Genomic DNA, 20,056 nt, shown 5'->3' on the forward strand with positions numbered 1-20,056 from the left:
TAATCAATCAGAAGTGGGAACTAGTGTGAACAAGGCCTGGATGTCTCCCTGGAAGTAGGTTTGAATTGGTTACGGAAACTTGGTGCTGTTCTGTGAGTCATCTAGGAAATAGTGAGCCAGTTTGGAATCAAGATATTTCATTGTTTGACTATTGAGAGGAGAGCAAGTGGTCCCTGAGGAGTAATCACTTGAGTAGTGGGGGAGGAGAGCCCCTTGGCCTTAGCCTTAGCTTCCACCCCCTTGACTAGAGGGGGACCTAGTGAATTTTGGGAAACCAGAAGGTTTGGAATTTTTCATTAGTGTTCTAGTAGTGTCCCCTGAGACAGCAGTGGTTGGCCACAGGGTTTCCATCAGAAGCCAAGGATCGACTGGATGTGATGGGGACAGGAAGCTTCAAGGACCCACAAGGAACCCAGGAGAAAAAACTATGCCATACCTAAGGGTATTATCTTGGAGACTCCATTAAAAGGACTTTCAAGAACTGTTCTCCCTTTGTCACACATAATCTCTAATCCTGAGCTCACTTTCTCCTGGACCTTGTATGTACTTGTGAGAATGTGTCACAGAATTTTGGGGTGATGTTTTGTACCAAATTGTTTCTACTGTTCCACCCTAGTTAATACTCCTTTCTAAAAGCTAATTAAGTCTGACTGATGAATGGATATAAAGTGATAACCATGAGGGAAGGAGGCATACAGTTGGGGACTCACGAGCTATAACATCAGAAAACCGTCCTTCATCTCCTCAAGTCTACCTCTAAACCCTGAAGGGAGATATAGTAGCTGCTTTGTTAGGCCCCCACCTGTCAGTGTGGGAGCCATAGTGTGGGTTGGGGGAGTACCTCTAGATCCCATGCCCCACAGGAAAAGTTCATTCTTCTTGGCAGAGAAAACAGAAGCAAAATGAGAAGTGAATAACTCTTCTTCTCCATTGCCCATTATCGGTTTTGAATTCACCCGGAACAGTAATACTGTCTTTTCTTCGATCCTCCTCTTTCCCTTCTTCATGTTGTCCTTAGCTTTTCTGACCAGTTGCCCCTCGTTCTGAGCTTTGGGATTCCTACTGTTCTTCCAGAACCACCCTACACAATTCCATCCATCCTCACTTCCTTTTTCTGCACATGCTTTTTAAAAAATTAAGTCGGGTGAAGTGTTCTCTGTGTATTTACATTTGTCTTTTTAGATAACTGCTCTCCCTTTCCTTATTGGAATTCTTTCTCTTCATATCTTCAGAATTTCATTCTTGTTAGTTCCCCATCCCTCCCTGGATGACTTCCTTTATAGCATTTTATTCCAGGGGACCCTACTTATGCTGTCTTTGAATCCCTTGAAATCTGCTCTCCTCAAATCTAGGCTGCATTTCAGACTATATACTCTACTTCCTCCTCCTTGTCCATCACAAATGTTAAAGGAGAGGGGTCACCTTCCCTACACCCCCCCCTCAAATTGCCATCATTTTGATTTCTTCCAGTTCCTCTTAATTGGCGAGAATCATGGACCAGAATTGCAGCCCCTCCCCTGTTTAGTCCCTTCATCTTTTGAAGGATGAAATTATCATTAAAGCAAGTCAAGAAATGATTAGCTCCTCTGCTTTTGGCAAAGTGAGAGTTCCAGCAGATGTATGGATAATTAAGGTCCCTTATCACCATTACTAATAATAGCTAACATTTATAGGGTGCACTTTGCAAACATCTTCTTACAACCCTCTGAAGTAAGGACTACAGGTGTTGTTATTCCCATCTTAGAGGTGAGTGAACTGAGCCTTGGACAGGTAGTCACACCACTAAGAAATGTCAGAGGTGGGATCTGAACACAGGTCTTCCTGACTTCAGGGCCAACAATTGTGTCCAAGCACTATATTACATCTCCATGCTAGTTTTGTGATCTGTTTCCTGAAATCTTCATCTATTTCCTCAGTTTGTCCAAGTGGTCTGGAGCACATCTCACTAACAATATTGATTCCCTTTTTTCTTTTGACCTTCAGCAAATCTCTCTTTTGTGCTTCCTCATGTGGTTCCTGGATTCCCTCCTGAGTAAAGTATATCTTTAGGTGGCCTTCACTCATTCTCTCCCTTTAGATGCAATGAGCTCTCTTGGATTCATCTTTCTTTGTCCAGCACTTCTCCAGGGCACTTACCAAGTAAGGCTGGAAAATATTTGTATTGTTTCCTCCTGTTATAGGAGAAGCTCGACCAGGGTAGGGACCATGGCTCGTTTAAACTGCTTCTTTCCCTCCCAACCCCTTGCTCACTGCTGCTTCTTACTCATAAATGCTTCATGAATGTTTGTTGAATGAATGAAAACAGTTTATCATTATCATCCAATAGGACTGAAAATGACAACACCTGCCTCTGGTATTGGGAACTATTTTGAATTATGAGAACAAGATCTCAGCCCTTGGGAAGTTTAGCTACCCATTGGCAACAAATAACACAGCCTCAGACCAGGAGTTCTTAATCTAGAGTCTATGAACTTTAAAAAAAAAAAGAAATATATTGATAACTTTTTTCACTATCATTGGTTTCCTCTATGTTTTATTTTATTCATTTCAAAACATTCTTCTGAGAAGGGGTCCATAGGCTTCCCCAGACTGCCCATAGGGCTCATGACACACAAAAGGTTAAGAAGCTCTGCCTTGGACTTGGTCTCTGGACTCAATTTCCTTGCCTGAAAGTGATGTGATTGAGTTAGATGTTCTACAGGGGCCCTTTCAGTGTGCAAGGATCAACAAGATAATCATTGTAAAGCACTTAGCACAGTGCCTGGCACATAGTAAGTGCTAAATAAATGGTAGCTATTATTAAGAATAGTGTCCATATCAAATAGATTTTTGAATACATGTATGTATGTATGTATGTTTGTGTATATATATATATATATATGTTATGGAATATCACTTAAGGTTTGCAAAACATTCTAACACCTATAATTTAATTCTCATAATAACCCAGGAAGAGATGCTTATTTTATAGATGAAGAAACTGAGGCTCAGAGAATGCATAATAATAATAATGATAATAGAAATTCTAATAGTCGTACTTATATAGCGCTTTAAATTTTCAAAATGTTTTTCGTGATTCATCTCATTTGAGCTTTCCAGCTACCTTGTAAGGGAAATGTACTCCCGATATTATTATTTTCATTTTCATAGGATGGCACAGTAGCCTAGGGGCTGCTATGCTGGACTTGATGTCAAGGGATCTGGGTTCAAATACTATATCAGAACCTTTCTAGCTGTGCAACAGTGGACAAGTCACTCAGTATCTCAAGACATTAGTTTGCTCATATACGAAATGGGATTAATCATATCTACCTCACAGGATTGTTAGGGAAAAAGTGCTTTGCAAACCTTCAAGTGCTATACAAATATGTTTTATTATGATGAGGAGGATCTGAGGCAGGAGCAGCTGGAACTCCAACCCAGAGCTTTTGACTCCTAGTCTGATGTTCTTTTCACAGTGCCATGTTCTCTCTCTATGGTTTATATCTATAGGATCATGGATTTTGAGCCAGAAGAAATCTTAGAGACCATTGAATCCAATCCCTTCATTTTATAGATGAGGAAAGTAAAGTCCAGAGAGGTTAGGTGACTTGCTCACGGTCACACAGGTGGTAGGTAGCACGTTCCAGGCATATAAAGGAAAAAATAATATTCTAGAAATCTCAAGGAGAGTGAAAGAAAAATATTTTTAGTATTAGGAAGGACACCCCTCCATAGGATTTGATCCTATAGCTGGTCACTCATGTGGCAAAATTTGAGGGGCATTGAGAAGTCTCTCTTGACCCTAAATATATCTGTCTCCAACCTGTTATAGTGCTTGAAATTTCACCTTTTGAGAGCCATTCCTTTGGGTCTAGAAGCCTTCCAGATTCTACTGAGAGGGAACCTCAGTCACTACAATCAGCCAACACCTCAGTTGCAATCATAACTAGCACAGAACAAATGGAGTTTTTACCCAGGGCAATGACATGTGGGAACATACTTCCTCCCCAGCATATAAGTCTTATGCTTATCTCTGTGGCTTCAGCCCCCAGTACTTGGCCCCCTCGTGGGGCTCACCTTGCCCTCTTCCCCCTCCCCCAGCATAAGAATGAGGGCTGGAAACTGTAAGAGATGACCTGCCCTATCTCTTTTTGCCATTCTTCCAGAACTGCATTTCTAATTCTGCTTCTACTTAAGTTAGTTAAGGTGAATTTCTAGTTCTCGTTCAGCTTAGCGAGGATCAATGTTGGCAGTCAGCTGAGAAGAAGATTCCATGGGAATGAGACACAGTATAGATACCAGGATGAGGTATCTATTTGTAAATAGATACCAGTAAAACATAAAAGGTCACAGAAGAAAGAGGCAAGAGGGCATCTGAGACAAATAGCTTCTGCTATCAAACTGCAGAAGAACATCAGAACTGAGTTCAGTGGTAAAAACCATCTAGCCCAGCTCCATCCATTTACAGATGAAAAATTCAAGCCCAGTGAGGTGACATGATCAAGGTCACACAGTTATTGATGGCACCAGACCTAAAATCTGGGTCTTCTCATTCTAAACCAATACTCTTTCCTGAAAATAGCCAGTCCCGATTGGTTTCACAAATCTACTGCTCTTGGGAAAACTGAAGACAGAATGTGGGCTGAGGGAGTGTAGGAGCTTGGCACATTGGCATTGAGTGGCTGGCCTTGGGAGAAATCCTTGAGCTAGGGAGGTCAAGGAATGCAGGACCTAGCTTGTCTTCTATCTTGGCATTGATTTGACCTGATTCAATTTAATTCAATCCATTAAAGATCTTGGAAAGAGCATTGGACTTGGGAGGAGGCTTGGTGAAGTGGAAAGAATGCTGGATTTTAGAGTCAGAACCTGGTTATTATCACATTTTACTTGGGTGACCCTGGGCAAGTTGCTTGCCCAATGCTGGGACTCAGTAAAATGAGGGGGTTGCTCTATGACCTCTAAGATCCCTTTCATCTTGAAGTCTTGAAATCAGAAGTCCTGGGTTAGAGTCCTAGCTCTGTCCCTAACTGGCTCTATGACCTTAGCAGTTTCTCTAAGAGGCATGAGAATTCCTGCCCTAATTGTCAGAGTTTTGACATTCAGATGGAATGATGTTGATGTAGCTTGATACAGTAAACAGATCCCCTGCAAGGAAATTCAGTCTGGAGTCAGAAGGCCTGAGCTGAACTCCCAGCTCAAATACTTACCAATTGTGTGAACCTTGGTTGAGTCACTTTACTTCCTTGGGCCTCAGTTTCCTCATCTGTAAAAGGACTTCTATCTTTGTATCTAGGATCCGATATAAGTGGAAGACATTTGAAAATAGGAAGATCTACAGAAATGGAAAATGCTGTTATCATCCTTTGTAATTTGGTGAGGTTAAAGGACTAGGTGACTTTCTTTTGGGTAGGTGACTTGGAGAAGGGCAGGTGAAGACCCTCAAAGGGGCCTGGGAACACACATAGGCCTGGAAAAGTAATAGCTAACATTTATAGAGCATTTTAACATTTGCTAAGAGTGTTATCTGTGTTATCTCATTTGATCCTCACGACCACCATGGGAGGTAGGTGCTAGTATGATTACCTCCATTTTACAGATGAGGAAACTGAGGCTGAGAGAGGCCAAGTGACTTGGCCAGGGTCTCACAGCTACTAAGTGTCTGAGGCAGGGCTTGAACTCAGGTCTTCCTGCCTCCAAGTCCAGTGAAAGATAAGGGGTTGTCCTTTTTTGAAGCTTAGGCTTGGGATTTGATGAGGAAGTGATTTGCTTCTTTAGGTGTGTCATTCCTAACTCACGGACTAGATCACAGAACTACAGATCTGAAAGGGACCTCAGGGGCCATCTAGTCCAACCTGACCAAGAATCCCCTCTTCAACATCTTCAGCAAGTGACCCTCCAGTTTCCACTTGAAGACCTCCCATGAGGGGGAATCTACTACCTCTCAAGACAGAACATTCTACTTTCGCAAACTATGAGGATTTTTGTTTCCATCAAGTCAAAATCTTCCCATCATTGCTTCTAGTTCTACCTTCGAGGGCCAAGCAGAACAAGAATTGATTGACATCTTGATGGATTCCTCATGGGTGAAGAGCTAGTTCTATCTCAGGGTATCAGATTCTATCCCCACCACCCCCCGCCCAGCCCTGATACACACCTCCCTTCTCTGGTTTGCCTTTTAGCAAATCCAGGCTGTGTGTATGTGTGTGTGTGTATATGTGTATGTGTATGTGTACGTGTATGTGTAGGGTGGGTGGGTGCTGTAGTTAGGATGGTGAGACTGTCAATCCATCATTGGAGGCCCAAGTCAATATGTGTCTAACATCAGGTCCAGGTGTAGTGACATCGTCATTAGTCATTCCATCAAGCTGACATTCAACGCCTTACATCGTCTGGTTCCAACCTAACTTCTCAGCCCTATTTCCCCCTACTCTCCTTCAATCTCACTGTGTCTCACACATACTCATTCTCTCTGGGATTTTGCATATACTATTCATTCATTTACTTGTTCATAGGGTTATGGCAGTTAGAGCTTAGCATCATCACCTTAGAAATAACCTAGTCTAACTTCTGTTACTGATAAGGAGACGAAGTGTAGAAAAGGCATGTGCATTGCCTAAGGTCACACTGGCTGCAAATAACAGGCCCAGGATTCCAACTTAGGTGATCAGACTTCAAATCTAGGGCTTTTTCACTTATTTTGTTTGTTTTAAATCAATGAAAAGTCCACCTCCTCTTCTTTGAGAAAGCAAGAAAACCAAATCTCCTGTTACAAACATGTATAAGTTGAGCAAAACAAATTCTGCATTCAGTGTCCAGTGCTATTTCAGAGATAACATGCTAAATAATGCAATAAACATTGATTGAAAGACTACTATGTGCATTATTTGAACACAAGTTAAAATGAATGTCATAAGTATAAAATGGAGCATGGCTAGACAGAAGTTCTTCTGAGAAAACATGGGGGTCTTGGATGGCAAGGTCAATATGTGTCAATGGTGTGAATTGGCAACTAAGAAAGTATGTATGATTTTAGGTTACATTAAGAGAGGCAGAAAGTCCAGCACTCAGGAGAGGCTATCTGTCCAACTGTCCTCTACTTTGTCAAGTCACAGCTAGAGTTTTGTGTTCAATTCTGGGTACTAAGGACATTGATGAGATTGGGAGTGCCCACCCAAAGTGGAGAGGAGGTCTACCAGGTTAGTAAACGGTCTCAAGTTCATGCCATATGGAGCTGAAGAAAGGGGGTATATTTAGCCCAGAGAAGATAACACAGGAGGGACATGGTAGCTGGTCTTCAAGTCTTTGAAGGAATGACACACAGAAGAAGATTTAAATTTATTATGTTTGGCTTCACAAGGAAGAAACAGGAGCAATGGGCAGAAATTGTGGAGGGGTAGATTTAGGCTTGATATAAGGAAAAATGGCCTAATGACTTACATGTGAAAAACTAAATGAACAAAGAACATCCATACTATGACATACAGGTGAATGATTACCTATAGAGCTCATCCATTAGTACCTATATCATGGATGGACATTGCAAATGGACAAAAGAGTCAGACCCAGAATTTAACAGGAATAGGAGAGAGGGCCAGATTGTTTGGGAAATTGCAAAGTTCTTTGAACTATTCCAAAGTCCCCTTATAAAAAGACCCATATTTTTAACACCAATAGTTTTTCAGAGATACTGTATGGCTGATGATGAAGAGACAGTATAGGCTATATAGTCTTTATTCAAATTATCTATTAACTTATATACATGTTTTATCTCCTTAGAAGAATATAAGCTGCTTGAGGGCAGGGATTGTTTCATTTTTATATTTATATCCCCATCGTCTAGCATAATGCCTGGCACACAGTGGGTATTTAATAAATGTTTGTGGAATTAAGTCGAATATGTACATAATATATAAAAACATTCATACAAGGAAACATAGAATATAGCTATATGAAGGAAATATAGCTAATGTTTGTTGAATTGAATCAAGTTGAATATGTACATAATATATAAAGACTAACAAAAGAAGACATGTAGAATATAACTATGGATATAGAATATAGATATATGATTTAGGTATACACATGGGTTGGATATGTGATAGAGATTATATGGACATAGACTGGATATATGATGTAGAGAAGGATGGAAAGGTAGGCTTGGGGCCAGAGGATGAAGGGCCTTGAATGGTAGGCTAGGGACTTTGAACTTAATTCCATAGGCAGCTGGAAGCCATGAAAGGACTTTACCGCTTCCTTGATTGAAATACCTTTCTCTCTCTAACTCATTCATTGAAAGAATACTCCTTCTTTAGGGTTCAATTCTAGTGCCTCCTCCTCCAGGAAGCTCCCATCACCCTCATCAGCAGCATCACTCATGTAGACATTTTTCTCTATTAGTCTTTACTTGTATCAGATATGTAAGTCCTGACTCCCTCAACCAGACTGTGAACTCCTTGAGGGCAGGGTCTATGTCCTATACATCTCCTGTCTCTCCCATAGTTCCTATCAGAGGGCTAGGAACCTAAGAACTAATTGTTGAAGACTTATTGAAATTAATTAACTGAAACTTAGAAAAAGACATAGCTCCTGCCTGCTGAGAGATGATAGTACCTATAGGGAGGTAAATGTCTTACCCACTTACCACTGCCAGCAAAACCCTGTATTAGGCACCAAGGGGGGAGATGCCAAACAGAAAGCACAGAAGTTTTTAGCCTAAGGAAGGATGGAGGAACAAACATGAAACAAATTGAAGGAGGCTTATCAGAACTAGCAATGAACATAGTGCAAGCTATTATCAAGAATGCCTAGGAGAAGGAAAAAAAATGCTAGAATATGTAGACATGAAAGCATTCAAATTCAACCCCTTAATTTTTCAAATGAAGAAACTGAGGGCCAGAGAAAGAAAGTAAGTTTTCCAAGGTCACTCCATTAGCCAGTGGTAGGGCTAGGACTAGAACCAGGTATCTGGGGTTTCATTATACCATTCATTCATCTAATGACTATTGAACAATTCCTGCATGCAAAGCCTGGTGGTTTTTAAGCTGGATGGAAAGCGAGAGAATCAGAAAAGGCCTGGTTCCTGCCTGCAATGAATTATGATCTAGAAGGGAGATCAGTTACTTAAGATATATGTGTGTGTATATATATACATACATATATATGTATATTATGTATATACATATATATACAAATGTATATATATAGTATGTATATACACATGTTCATACATATCGTTTTTACTGATTGTTTAGACTTGAAGTGATATAGAAAATGTGGTTAAGCGTTTACTAGCATATAAATGTTTGTATACACAATGTACATGTGTGTAAACATGTATATACACATAAACATGTGTATATATGTAATAGATAGTTGTCTTATATAATGCAAGGCCTTATGGGATGATGGCCATGTGTAGAAGACTAAATGCTACAGCGGTTCATCAGACACTGAGAGAAATCTCCTTTAATTAGGGGTGATCAAGGAAGGTTTCGGGGAAAAGGTGCAGAAGGAAGAGGAAGGAGTGAGATGCTGCTGTAGTTCATGGAGGAAAAGGTGAGAAAGGAAGGAGTTAGGGGAGAACTAAGGGGGGACAAAAAGAAGCAAGCAGGAGTCCTGGGGATAGGAAATGATCTGCTGATGTAGGGATACAGATGGAGTTCATTTCCAGCCTTCCTGTGTGGTTCTAACCTGTTTGGTGCAACCTGCTCAGCCCTTCATTGTCATTGGAATAGAGGGGGACCCAAAGACCTTAGTACAGCTTTAAGCTATTGAAGCTTTAACCATTAAGCCCCCTTTACATTCAGGGAGGACTTCAAAGTCTGCCAACTGGTTTTCTTACAGTATTCCATTATGAGATTTCACTGAGATGAGTACTCTACATATTTGTATCTCTATTTTCCCATGAGGAGACTGAGACTCAGATAGATTCGGTGTTTTGTTCATGGTCACACAGCCACTAAGTGTCAGAAGTGGGATACCAAAGGGGTGCCTGCTGCAAGACCCAGTTTTGACCTTTATACCATAGACTTATCCCTCTCCCCACTCCTTCTTCCTGCCCCCTTCAAAAAGTCCCCATCCTGTGTCTCCTTCCCTGAAGGACCTGTTCTCTTCCACAAATTTGCTAATCTGGGCTACGGAGTTCACTAGAAAGGGGCTCATGGATGGATGTGTTGTTCTCCCAGGTCTGACCCTGATCAGGTCCCCTCATGTTGTTAAGCTTTGGTTTCTCCCTCTCATAAAGGAGAAAACTAGACTAGATGTTCTGGAAGACACTGTCTGGGTCTTGGATTTCTTACGCATGTTTTAATGGGGGCTTTCTGATAGCAATGCTGCAACTTGCAGGTGAGGTTACTACAGGATGATGACAATTCACCAAGTGTATGTTAAGGATGCTCAAATCCACACGGGTACCCCAGGACCTGTGCCTAACGAGCTGACAATCTAGTTATGGGAGATAAGACAGGTGGACAAATAATTGTCATAGACAAGATACTGGTTCCATCAGATGACCTCTGTGTCCCTTTCAACTCTCTCATTCTGAGATTCCAGCAACTATTACACAAATCAGAACACTGCTAACTTTAAAGGAGAGATCTTAACAAAGTGTTATAAGACTTGGGGAGAGAAGAATCATTTCCATTTGGAGGTGACAAAGAAGGCTTCATGCAGGAGGTAGTAACTGACCTGGGTCTTGAAGGAGGGGATTTCAACAGGATGATTATTGTCATCATCACCACCAGCAGCAGCAGCAGCAATAGCGTCGCTACCACTACCACCATCATCCTCTCCTGGCAATAAGCAGGACTCCAGCAAAAGGGTCCTAATGGTAGAGCATGTTGTGGGAAAATGTTGGGCTCCTCAGGAGGAATCCAGTGTCCAAACTCAGGGCTATTTGGGTCAGGGAGAAGAATCTGCAGGTCTGTGACGGAGGACAAGATGTGAGCTACAGGGCCATCTATCCTGGTTGAGCCCCCATTGGATTATTTTGGTCTCTAGGAATCTCGGCCTGGCCTGGGTCACCTCAAGTCTGGTAGGCCACCCCAGGGGTCAGGGTAATGCTGGGTTCATTGTCCAAGGGGGAGTGGGGCTCTTGTTAGGAATTCAAGCTAGGCTTCTTCCTCTCTCCATACATCAGATGTTCTCAAAACCCAACAGGGGACTTGGGAGCCAGTGTTTATTCCCTGAGGCACTATAGATGAGACAAAGAGAAACAGAAACATGGACAGATGGCTAGAGCTAGCTAGCTAGAGATGATAGAGAGATGGTAGAGATGATAGATAAATTAAAGAGAGGGGGAAGGAGTGGAGAAAGAGAAGGGGGAGGGGGAGAGGGAGGAAGGGAGACAGAGAAATAGGAACTCAGAAAGATAGAGATATTGTAAAGAAAAAGAGACAGTGATAGAGAAATAAATAAAAATGGGGGAGAGAGAGAAATATCAAGAGATCAGGGGAAGGAAGTGAGAATTCCACTGAGAGACAAGACAGAGAGATGGAAAGGAAAAGACTCTGAAGGGAGTGATTTGAGAGAGGGAGGGAGGGAGGAGAAGCAGGGTTCAGAGGGAGAGGAGTTGAATGTGGAAGCCCAGCAGCTAGCCGACCCAAGCCAGTGAGCTGGGAGTGAGCAGGCAGCTGTTTCCATGGAGATAGGAATTCACTCACTAGGAGAATGATGAGTGACTGCAGCCCCAGCCTTTTGCCTCTGGAGCTTGGGGTCCTTTCTTCCTCCTCAGGATCTTCTTCTGCCCCCATATCCAGCCTCTCCCAGCCTACTGTAGCCCCACCCAGCCCAGGCATGGGAGTGTGGAGGATTCGTGAGGAAGATAAGAGTGGGAAAGGAAGAAATGAGGAAAGGAGATAAGGACTGGGGTGTGTGGTATAGAAGGTATATGGTGTCTAAGGTGTGCTTGTATGAGGCCAGCCTTGACTGTCCCCTCCTCCCTTAGGACCCATCCTCTCCAGGACCAGGACTCTTCCCTCTCTCGCATAGGACTTGATGACCTTGGCCTTGAGAACAGGAATGAGAGAGAGCTCTCAGTGTCCAGTCTGGGAAGGGAGGAGAAGCAGTTACAGGGAGGGGAGGCAGAGGACATGCCTTGTAAAGAGATAGAGGAAGGGTGATGGGGACAGTGGAGGGAGGGAGAGGAGAAACAGGGAAGTAGAGGAGAGGGAGGGTTGGGGCAGAGAAGAGAAGCAGGAAAGGAGAGGAGGAAGACGCTAAGTAAGCAAACATGGCTGCTTGTTTTTCTTTCCAGCCTTTCGTTCTGACTCTCCCAGTCCCGCTCCCCACCAAATAACTTTACTTTTCCTGTTTCTGAGGGATCTGATCTCCTCTGCCCCTGCCCCATACCCTATTATCATGAATAGTGGGGGGGGGGGGGTAAATGCTGGTGGGGTGAAAGGAGGCCTCATATGCCTCAGGGGAGGTTGTGAGATTGGAGACAATATCAGGGGTGGGGTAGGGGTGTGTAAATAAATTGACTTCTTGGTATTCTTATTAGGTTGAAGACCTCTGGGGTAAGCTATAGGGAAAGGAGTTTTGTAGGTTGGGAAAATGAGAGGCAACCTTAAAGTTAGCCTGAGTTTGGGGGCATCTCCTCTTTCTCTTCTTTACCTCCAGAGGACTGGAGATGCATTTGATGGATGTGAGTGTTCAAGGTGGGGTAATGAGTTCTAAGAGACCAGTGGGGAGTGGGGGGGAGTCCATAAGCTGCCTTATAGGAAGGAGACCAATCCTGGAGCTAAAGCCCCACTGATTGTCTCCATAACCTTGGAGACCAGGAGAGCTGTCTTTGGTACTGGCCAGAATCAAAACTATCTTCCTCTTCCTGCTCCTTTTCCTCCTTCTCTTCCCCATCCCTATCATCTTCATCTTCATTCCTAAAAGTATTTGTGAAAGGCTCTTGTTTGGGGGAGCTTCCATTCTAAGACAGTGGGGGACGTAGAGCCCAAAGGACAGAAACAGGAAACCAGGGGCTATGAGTACACAGGCAAGCAAGTTTTAAATCTCGTAAGTACCTTTCGGGACAAGGATCTGACTAAGGTCAAGAGTTCCACAATCAGAGTAGATGGGGTGATAGGAGGTTGTCAGCTTTTCTCAGGTCAATCCAGAACAACTTCAAGAAACAGGAAACTTCAAGAATCATTTAAACAAGGTGGGCGGAGGTGATAAAAAAGGCTTTTCGGGGTCAATACAAGTTTCTGTTCCTAGAAGTCAGTTAATGAACATCCGTCAAGTGCTGACTACATGCCAGATAATGGGCTAGGTTCTGGGAACACACAAAAAAGACAAAAATATGGTCCCTGCCATCAAGGAGTTCATATCCTAGTGGGAGAAAACATGTAAATAAATAGGTATGTACAAGATATAGCAAGAATAAATGGAAGAAGGTCCCTAGGAAAAGGCAGCTCACTGAATAACCACTTCCATTAACTGGATGGAGTCATGCCTCCACAATTTGAAGAAAAGGTTCTGGGTGACTGTCCCCAAAACTCAGGGGAATCTGGCCTTTGTGAGTAGCAGAGGTAATGAATCTCTTTTCTCCCTCCTCCCTGGCTGCCTTGGCGACCTGGTCCTCCCTTTCCTCCAGCTCTGTGCCTGGTCCTGGGCTGTATGATCTTCCCCGATGGCTGGGATGCGGAGACCATCCGGGATATGTGTGGGCAGAAGACAGGGAAGTATTCTCTGGGGGACTGCTCTGTGCGCTGGGCATATATCCTGGCCATCATTGGTATCCTCAATGCCCTCATCCTCTCCTTCCTCGCCTTTGTGCTGGGTAACCGGCAAAACGACCTCCTGCAGGACGAACTCAAGACAGAGAGCAAAGGTGAGTGGGGAGGACAGATGGATTGGGGCACTCTCCATTGACCAAGCTCCTCCCAACACAGAAGGGTTTCTCTGTACTCCATGAGCTCTCCTCCAAGCTCTGAATTCCAAAGAGACTTACAGGATAAAGGGGGGTATGGGAAATTGGGGAGCAGGGAACAGACTTGAGCAGGCCCTTCAGACATTCATTTTAGAGAGGAAAATATACGTCTCCCTCGGCCTGAGAGAGGTAAGAGCAGGGGAGCCTTGGATCACTTGTGTGCTGTAACCATCCCCTCTTTGAGCACTTGGTCTGAGGGGGCATAGGAGCGGTGCCCTGAGGCTCTGATCAAGAGGCCAGACTGTAATCCCCTATAATGGAAATTCCACCTCCTTGATTTGTGAGTCAGGAGACCTAAGGGTTGGGATCCTGGATTGTCCCGTTCCCTGTTGTGATTGAGTCACCTCACGAGATATCTGGAAGGGACCTGAGAAGTCATTCAGTCCAACCCCTTCACTTTGTAAATGAGGAAACACGCACAGAGAAGGAGTGATTTGGCCAACATCGCCCAGTGGCCAAGCTGAGATTCAAATCCAGGTCCTCTGACTCTGAGCACAACTCTCTTTTCATTGGACCCATGCTGCTGCTCTCTGGGCCTGCTTCTTCATCTGCAAAATGGAAATGATAACATTTGCACTACTTATGTCACAGGCTCAAATGAGTGGTTGTGGTTGTTTTCTGGACTAGTGATTTTATCAGAGCAGGGAGCTCGATGTGAAAGAGCACCCCCTCCCAAAGCAGCTAGAACACCTCTCTGACCCAAGGGACTTGCTTAAGGTCACAGAGCCTGTATTGTTAGAGGCGAGACTTGAACCCAGGTCCTCTGACTCTGAGGCCAGCACTCTATCTACTGCACTAGGCTGCTTTTTCAATGCTGGCTCTCAGATGACATGAAGCACGGAAGTAAAGAGCTTGATAAACCTGAATGCGAAGAGAAATGGAAGCTATTACTAGCATGGGATTTCTCAGACAAGGTCGGTAGGGACTGTCTCATTCTAACCCAGGAGCATCTGGGTGGGGCCATCTTTCAGGAGAAGCCCACAATCCTTCCGGTCACCGACACCTGAGAGTTCTTTGCCTGGCAGCTGAGGCAGAATGGCTGAGTTAAACTTGTCCTTTGTGTAGCCTCTTCTACCATCTTACCTCTCCTGACGCGCTGAGTCTCATCATCTTCCTCCCCATTCCTGGCCTCCAAGAGCTTAGTTGCTCTAGTCTCTCCCACAAGTCAGCTATAGAAATGTCCAAGTGTTTCCTCTTAGGGCTCTCTCCCTCCCTTGTTCTGTAGCTAGTTTTGTCCCTGGGCTCACTTTCCCCTCTAACCCAAGCTGCTTTTCCTTCTCCTAAGTGATCCAGCCAGCCCACACAGCTTCAACCGCCCCTAGACCCTCCACCCGCCCATCTTGCTCCATAACTGACTTGAAATCATGAGCCATCTCCACCAAGAACTCCACCAAGCTAACTCTTGATTCTTTGAACTAACAAGGCAGGAGGTCCATGGGCAATCCAAAAGCCCAGATAAGAAAAAAAAAACAGACTTGCTTTTGGAATAGAGAGAATTAAATCTTCTGGGCCTTGGAGCACAGAACATAGATCATCGGAATTAAGGGGGACCTCAGAGATCAGCCAGTGAATCTGAACCCTTCATTTTATGGATGAAGTATTGAAACCCAGAGAGGAGAAGTTACTCAAGCCACCCAGTTAGATACTGATTCAGCACGGACCTCATCATTCACTCCTCCTCTACCCTGAGCCTCACCCAAGCCTCTCCTCAGAATCCTCCCCAACTGGTTTCCTTCTTTTGGAGGAGTAGGGAAGGTTTATTAAATATATTATATAACAAAAGTCAGATTTGTTTCCGAAATAATCTTTCACCATTAAATAGATGAAATTCCAAAAATGTCTCTTCTGCAACACAGAGAAAAACTGGTCACAGTTACTCAAAGCTGCTTCTGCTCATGTCACTATTTCTATAAAACGACAAATCCCCTCGTGAATATTAGTGCACTTAGATACTTCCTCTGGACTATGGAGGGCAAGGTCTATGCAATCTTCATCCTCTGTACTTCTTTTGGATGTTTTGGATGATAATGGTTGAGGCAGGGGTGCGCTGGCAGGTATTTAACAACCACCAGCTCTATGGGGCAGGGGGGGGAGGGGCGGGAACCTGTACATACCACACATTTTTATGTTTAATCTGCATCATTATTTTCTCCATCACTTTCCTAAGTCCAGACAAGCAACAAAACAATAAATCAAGCCCTGATTTGTGGTGCTTGCTGGTTTCTGAGGTGTAAATGCTTACGCTAAAGATTCGACATTGGCCTGTCCAATTTGACATTGGCTCCAGCACACACCTGGGTTGAAGTGGGAGGCCACCAGCACAGCCCTCCTTGGGGATGGCTTAGAAGAGAATGAATAATGACTTCCTCTGGTGTTCACCCCTGAATTGCACATTCAGGGCCAAAGCCAGTCCTGGGAGTTTAGAGAAGGGTCCCTTGAGCTTGTATAAAGGGGCTACAGCCTCAAGGAGAGACCAGCCAAACAGGACCTGGGGACCGAAATAGGCCGGAACCGCTGGGGAACGTGACAGAGCTGCCTTCATTTCCCGTTTTTCTCACCAGGCTGGTGTAGCAGAGAGACTACTGGACAGGGAATCAGAAGACCTGGGTTTAGTTACTGGGTCTGCTCCTTAGTAAAGTGCGTGATCTTGAGTGGTCATTTCCCACTTTAGGCCTCAGTTTCCTCATCTGTAAGACGGGAGCATTAGTCTCCATGACCCCTGAGGGGAATCAAGGAACCTGTACTGCCAGTCTGAGAGACAAGCTTAGGGACTAGCCCTTCCTTCAGCCTTCAGTTTCCAGCACCCATTCTAAGGGCAAAGGTTGGGACAGGTTAAAAGAGGGGAATTCTTATCCTCAGGTTTCTAGTTCAGGACCTTCTCCCCCACAGTCCTACCTTCCGTGTGTAGGTCTAGTCTCATTTGAGAGGCAGGGCTGGAATGGGGCGGGGATGGGGCTCAGGAAGTCTTTATCTAACTCTGTCTTTGTCTTTCTGTCTGTCTGTCTGTCTTTTTGTCTGTTTCTCTACCTTCTTTTCTCTCTCCCCGCCCCACCCTGACCCCCCTACCTTGCAGATTTTGTTGGCTCTGCGGTAAGTTCTGTGTTACGGCCTGGTGGGGAGGTCCCAGGGTGGGGGGTCCTCCCCTGTCCAGTTTCTCACTCACAGGGACCCTGAAGGGTAGGATCTCAAGCCAGAAAATGATATGAGCTCAACTTGTCCAGACCTCCCTTCCTCATCCCTTCATTTGAGCCCCTGCGGCAGACCCTGACATCAGACTACTCTCACAATAGGGCTGCCCTCCTGCCTTTCCCTGCCTACCTCCCAATCTCTAGTCCTGGTCAAGGGAGAAGAAAGGGGTGGCTTCCTGACCTCACGCAGGCCTTTCCCTCTGGACCCAGGGAAGGCCTGGGCTCTGGTTCCCAATGACACTGGCTTTTAAAGAGAACCAGACTTCCCCTGAGCCTTTCTGGGTTTCTTTTCCCCATTGTCCCTCTAACTTCACTGAAGGCACCAGGGCCATATTAGGCCTACTCCCAGGCCATGAAATTTGCAATCACCAATGGTGACTCAGTGACCAAATCTGTTGGTTCCAGATCATAGGGGAAACCCCTCTATCCTTCTGGGCTTCTCCTTCCCTCTCCCTTCCTGGCACTGGCCCTCTAGGGTCCCCACCCACAACTGCAGGTTCAGTTCTCAGTTTGGGGGCTGCCCCGCCTGGTGCTGACTCCCTCTGTCCTGGCCCCCCTCCAACCCCTCCCAGAACATAACAGAGATGCTGCCACTGGGCCTTGCCCTCTCTGGAGGCCCCGGACTGGACTCTTTCCCGCCTTTTTCGGCCAACGACGGTTCAGTGACGTGCACCTCGAAGCCTCAGATGCTGCCAACCTCCCTCGGGCGGCCTCCCCGAGACCCTGCTCTCCCCAGCCAGCTCACCTAAGATGAAGATGACCTGCCTGGAGGGAGGGATCATGGAGTCCTGGGGTCATTCACCCCTTCCTTTCTTCACCCAACATCCCACTGGCCACTGACCCCACCGCTTTCACTGGGGTCCAGACAACTGCAGCTTTGTGTCAAGACAAAAAAACTCAACTGGATTAACTGCCAAGATTCAGAGATGCTGGGGAAAGGTCCTGGACAGCTTTTCCTCCATCTCCCTATGTCCAGGACCACCCTCCCCCTTTCTTGCCCTTTCATGCTGAACAAGAGCTACTACTGGACCTGGGCAGGGGGGAAGGGGGTTGCTTTCATTCTGGATTGGGCTCCAATCTCCTCCTGACCCCGTCTCAGGAGGACTGCTCCACAGACTGGGCCCAGCCTCAATGCCCCTCACCTGCCCCCAGTCTGGGCCCGTTTTGTACAGCACAGAATTCTCAGTTCTTTTGTTGGTGGGGATGGGGGAGGGAGAGTGGAAGAGGGGCCCAGAGACAACATTCCTCTCCTCCATCTGCCGGTGGCAGAAACTGTCCTGTTTCTTTGATACTTTTATGTGCAACTTGAACTTGCAGCTCACCTCCAAACAGGGTACTCCTCATCCCTCCCCCTAACCTGCCCCCCCGTGTCCCCATCTTCTCTCTGCACTGTCCCCCTCCCTCCAACTAGGGGACTCCACCACTACCACTCCATGCTTTAAGCCCATTGTTTTGGAGATTTGATGGGGCTGTAAATGGGGCCAAGGAAACAGGTGAAGGTGTGTGTGTTTGTGTGTTTGTGTGTGTGTGTGTGTGTGTGTGTGTGTGTGTGTGTGTGTGTGCAGAATGTGTGCAATGTGGGCTATAGGCAGTCAGAGAAAGCATGGGCTTCTTGCCTTATCTCCTTCCCTCATCCACCCACCCTCTGCCTTTCTTTCCAGAGTGGAGAGATGGAGTGAGGGGCACCAGGGGAAGTTCATGGGGTCCACTGGATTGTAGGAACAGAGCCACTAGCCTTGGGGACCTCAGTGGGGTTTGAACCCCTTCTTTCAACTCTTTCCCCATCCCTCTCCAAAAGAGTGGGTGTCCCCATTCATTCTCTGTCCCATTGCCCATGCCCATGGGATTTAGATTGGATTATGAAGATCTCTCAAAATAGCTCCTCACAGTGGATTAGAACCTTTGCTTATCCCCTACCCTACCAGGAAAAGACAGAGCTCCTGCTTCCGTGCATCCAAGTCCCATCCCCTTTCTAGAGCTAGGAGGCTAGGTCCTAGATGGTTTGGGACAGGGGGGGATTCTCAGAGGTCCTAGACCTTCTCAGACCCTTTTCTTTTTTTCCCCACCCAGGGGAATCATTCCATTCATACACCTCCACTCTGGCCCCAGCACTGTGCTCCCTTCTGACTCCTTCCCGTCCCCTTCAAAGAACTTCATAAAAAAACTCAACCCAAACCACACAGCAATGCTACAATACAGTTAGAGTGAGAGGGGGCATGTTGATCCCATGATCCAGTTAAGTGACAGGATGCCACAGTCTGCACCCCAAAGGTGAGGACAGACATCCTGGGATGGGAGCGGTATGCAGATGAGCTCTTTGAACACACACACACACACACACACACACACACACACACACACACACACCAAAGCTCAACAGGAGAAGGCTCCAGGTGAGGGAAAGGCAGATAACAGAAGTAAAATGGAGAGATGATGATGATGATGATGATGATGATGATGATGATGATGATGGGGATGGGGATGGGGATGACGGAGGGAAGTGGGAAGAAACCTAGGGAACAAAGGCTAAAAGAGGGAAAGGAAAGGAGAAAGACATAGGGATACCTGTGGGGGAAAGGAATAGGAAGATGAGGATGGGGAAGGAGGGAGAGGGACACAGATTTGGAGAAAGAAAGAAAAAAGAAAAAGAAAGGAGGCAGAGGAGGAAGGTTGAGAGAGTGAGGGAGAGGAAAACAGGTGGACAGAGAGAGGGAAAGAGAAGCAGAGATGAAGAGAGGCAAAGGGAGAGAGATGGAGAAAAGGAAAGGCTTACAGAGATATGGAGAGGAAGAGAGAGACAAAGATGGAAGAAAGGGAGAGGAAAGCAGATTTGAAGAGAGAGAGATGGGAAGGGAAGAGGGGTACAGAGATTAGAAAGAGTGAGAGATCTGGAGAGGAAGGAGGAAAAGAGGCTAGAGAGTGGGAAAAGGCAACGGGTGGGCAGAAAGAAGGAAAGTGAGAT

The 20,056-nt window shown here is 45.4% G+C and overlaps 1 protein-coding gene across 1 annotated transcript in view; it reads left to right on the forward strand.

Annotated features, from left to right (window-relative positions):
* The window catches only part of LHFPL4 (LHFPL tetraspan subfamily member 4), a 30,524-nt gene extending 12,566 nt beyond the window's left edge, over window positions 1-17,958 (forward strand). The window contains exons 2-4 of the mRNA XM_036739161.1: window positions 13,571-13,807; window positions 16,980-16,996; window positions 17,667-17,958. Of these exons, the coding sequence (XP_036595056.1) occupies window positions 13,571-13,807; window positions 16,980-16,996; window positions 17,667-17,843 (431 nt within the window). The 3' untranslated portion in view covers window positions 17,844-17,958. The remainder of the gene's footprint in view (window positions 1-13,570; window positions 13,808-16,979; window positions 16,997-17,666) is intronic.
* The last annotated feature ends 2,098 nt before the right edge of the window (window positions 17,959-20,056 follow it).

The sequence above is a fragment of the Trichosurus vulpecula genome, chromosome 9 (genome assembly GCF_011100635.1).
Source record: "Trichosurus vulpecula isolate mTriVul1 chromosome 9, mTriVul1.pri, whole genome shotgun sequence".
In the NCBI taxonomy this organism is placed as follows: domain Eukaryota; kingdom Metazoa; phylum Chordata; class Mammalia; order Diprotodontia; family Phalangeridae; genus Trichosurus; species Trichosurus vulpecula.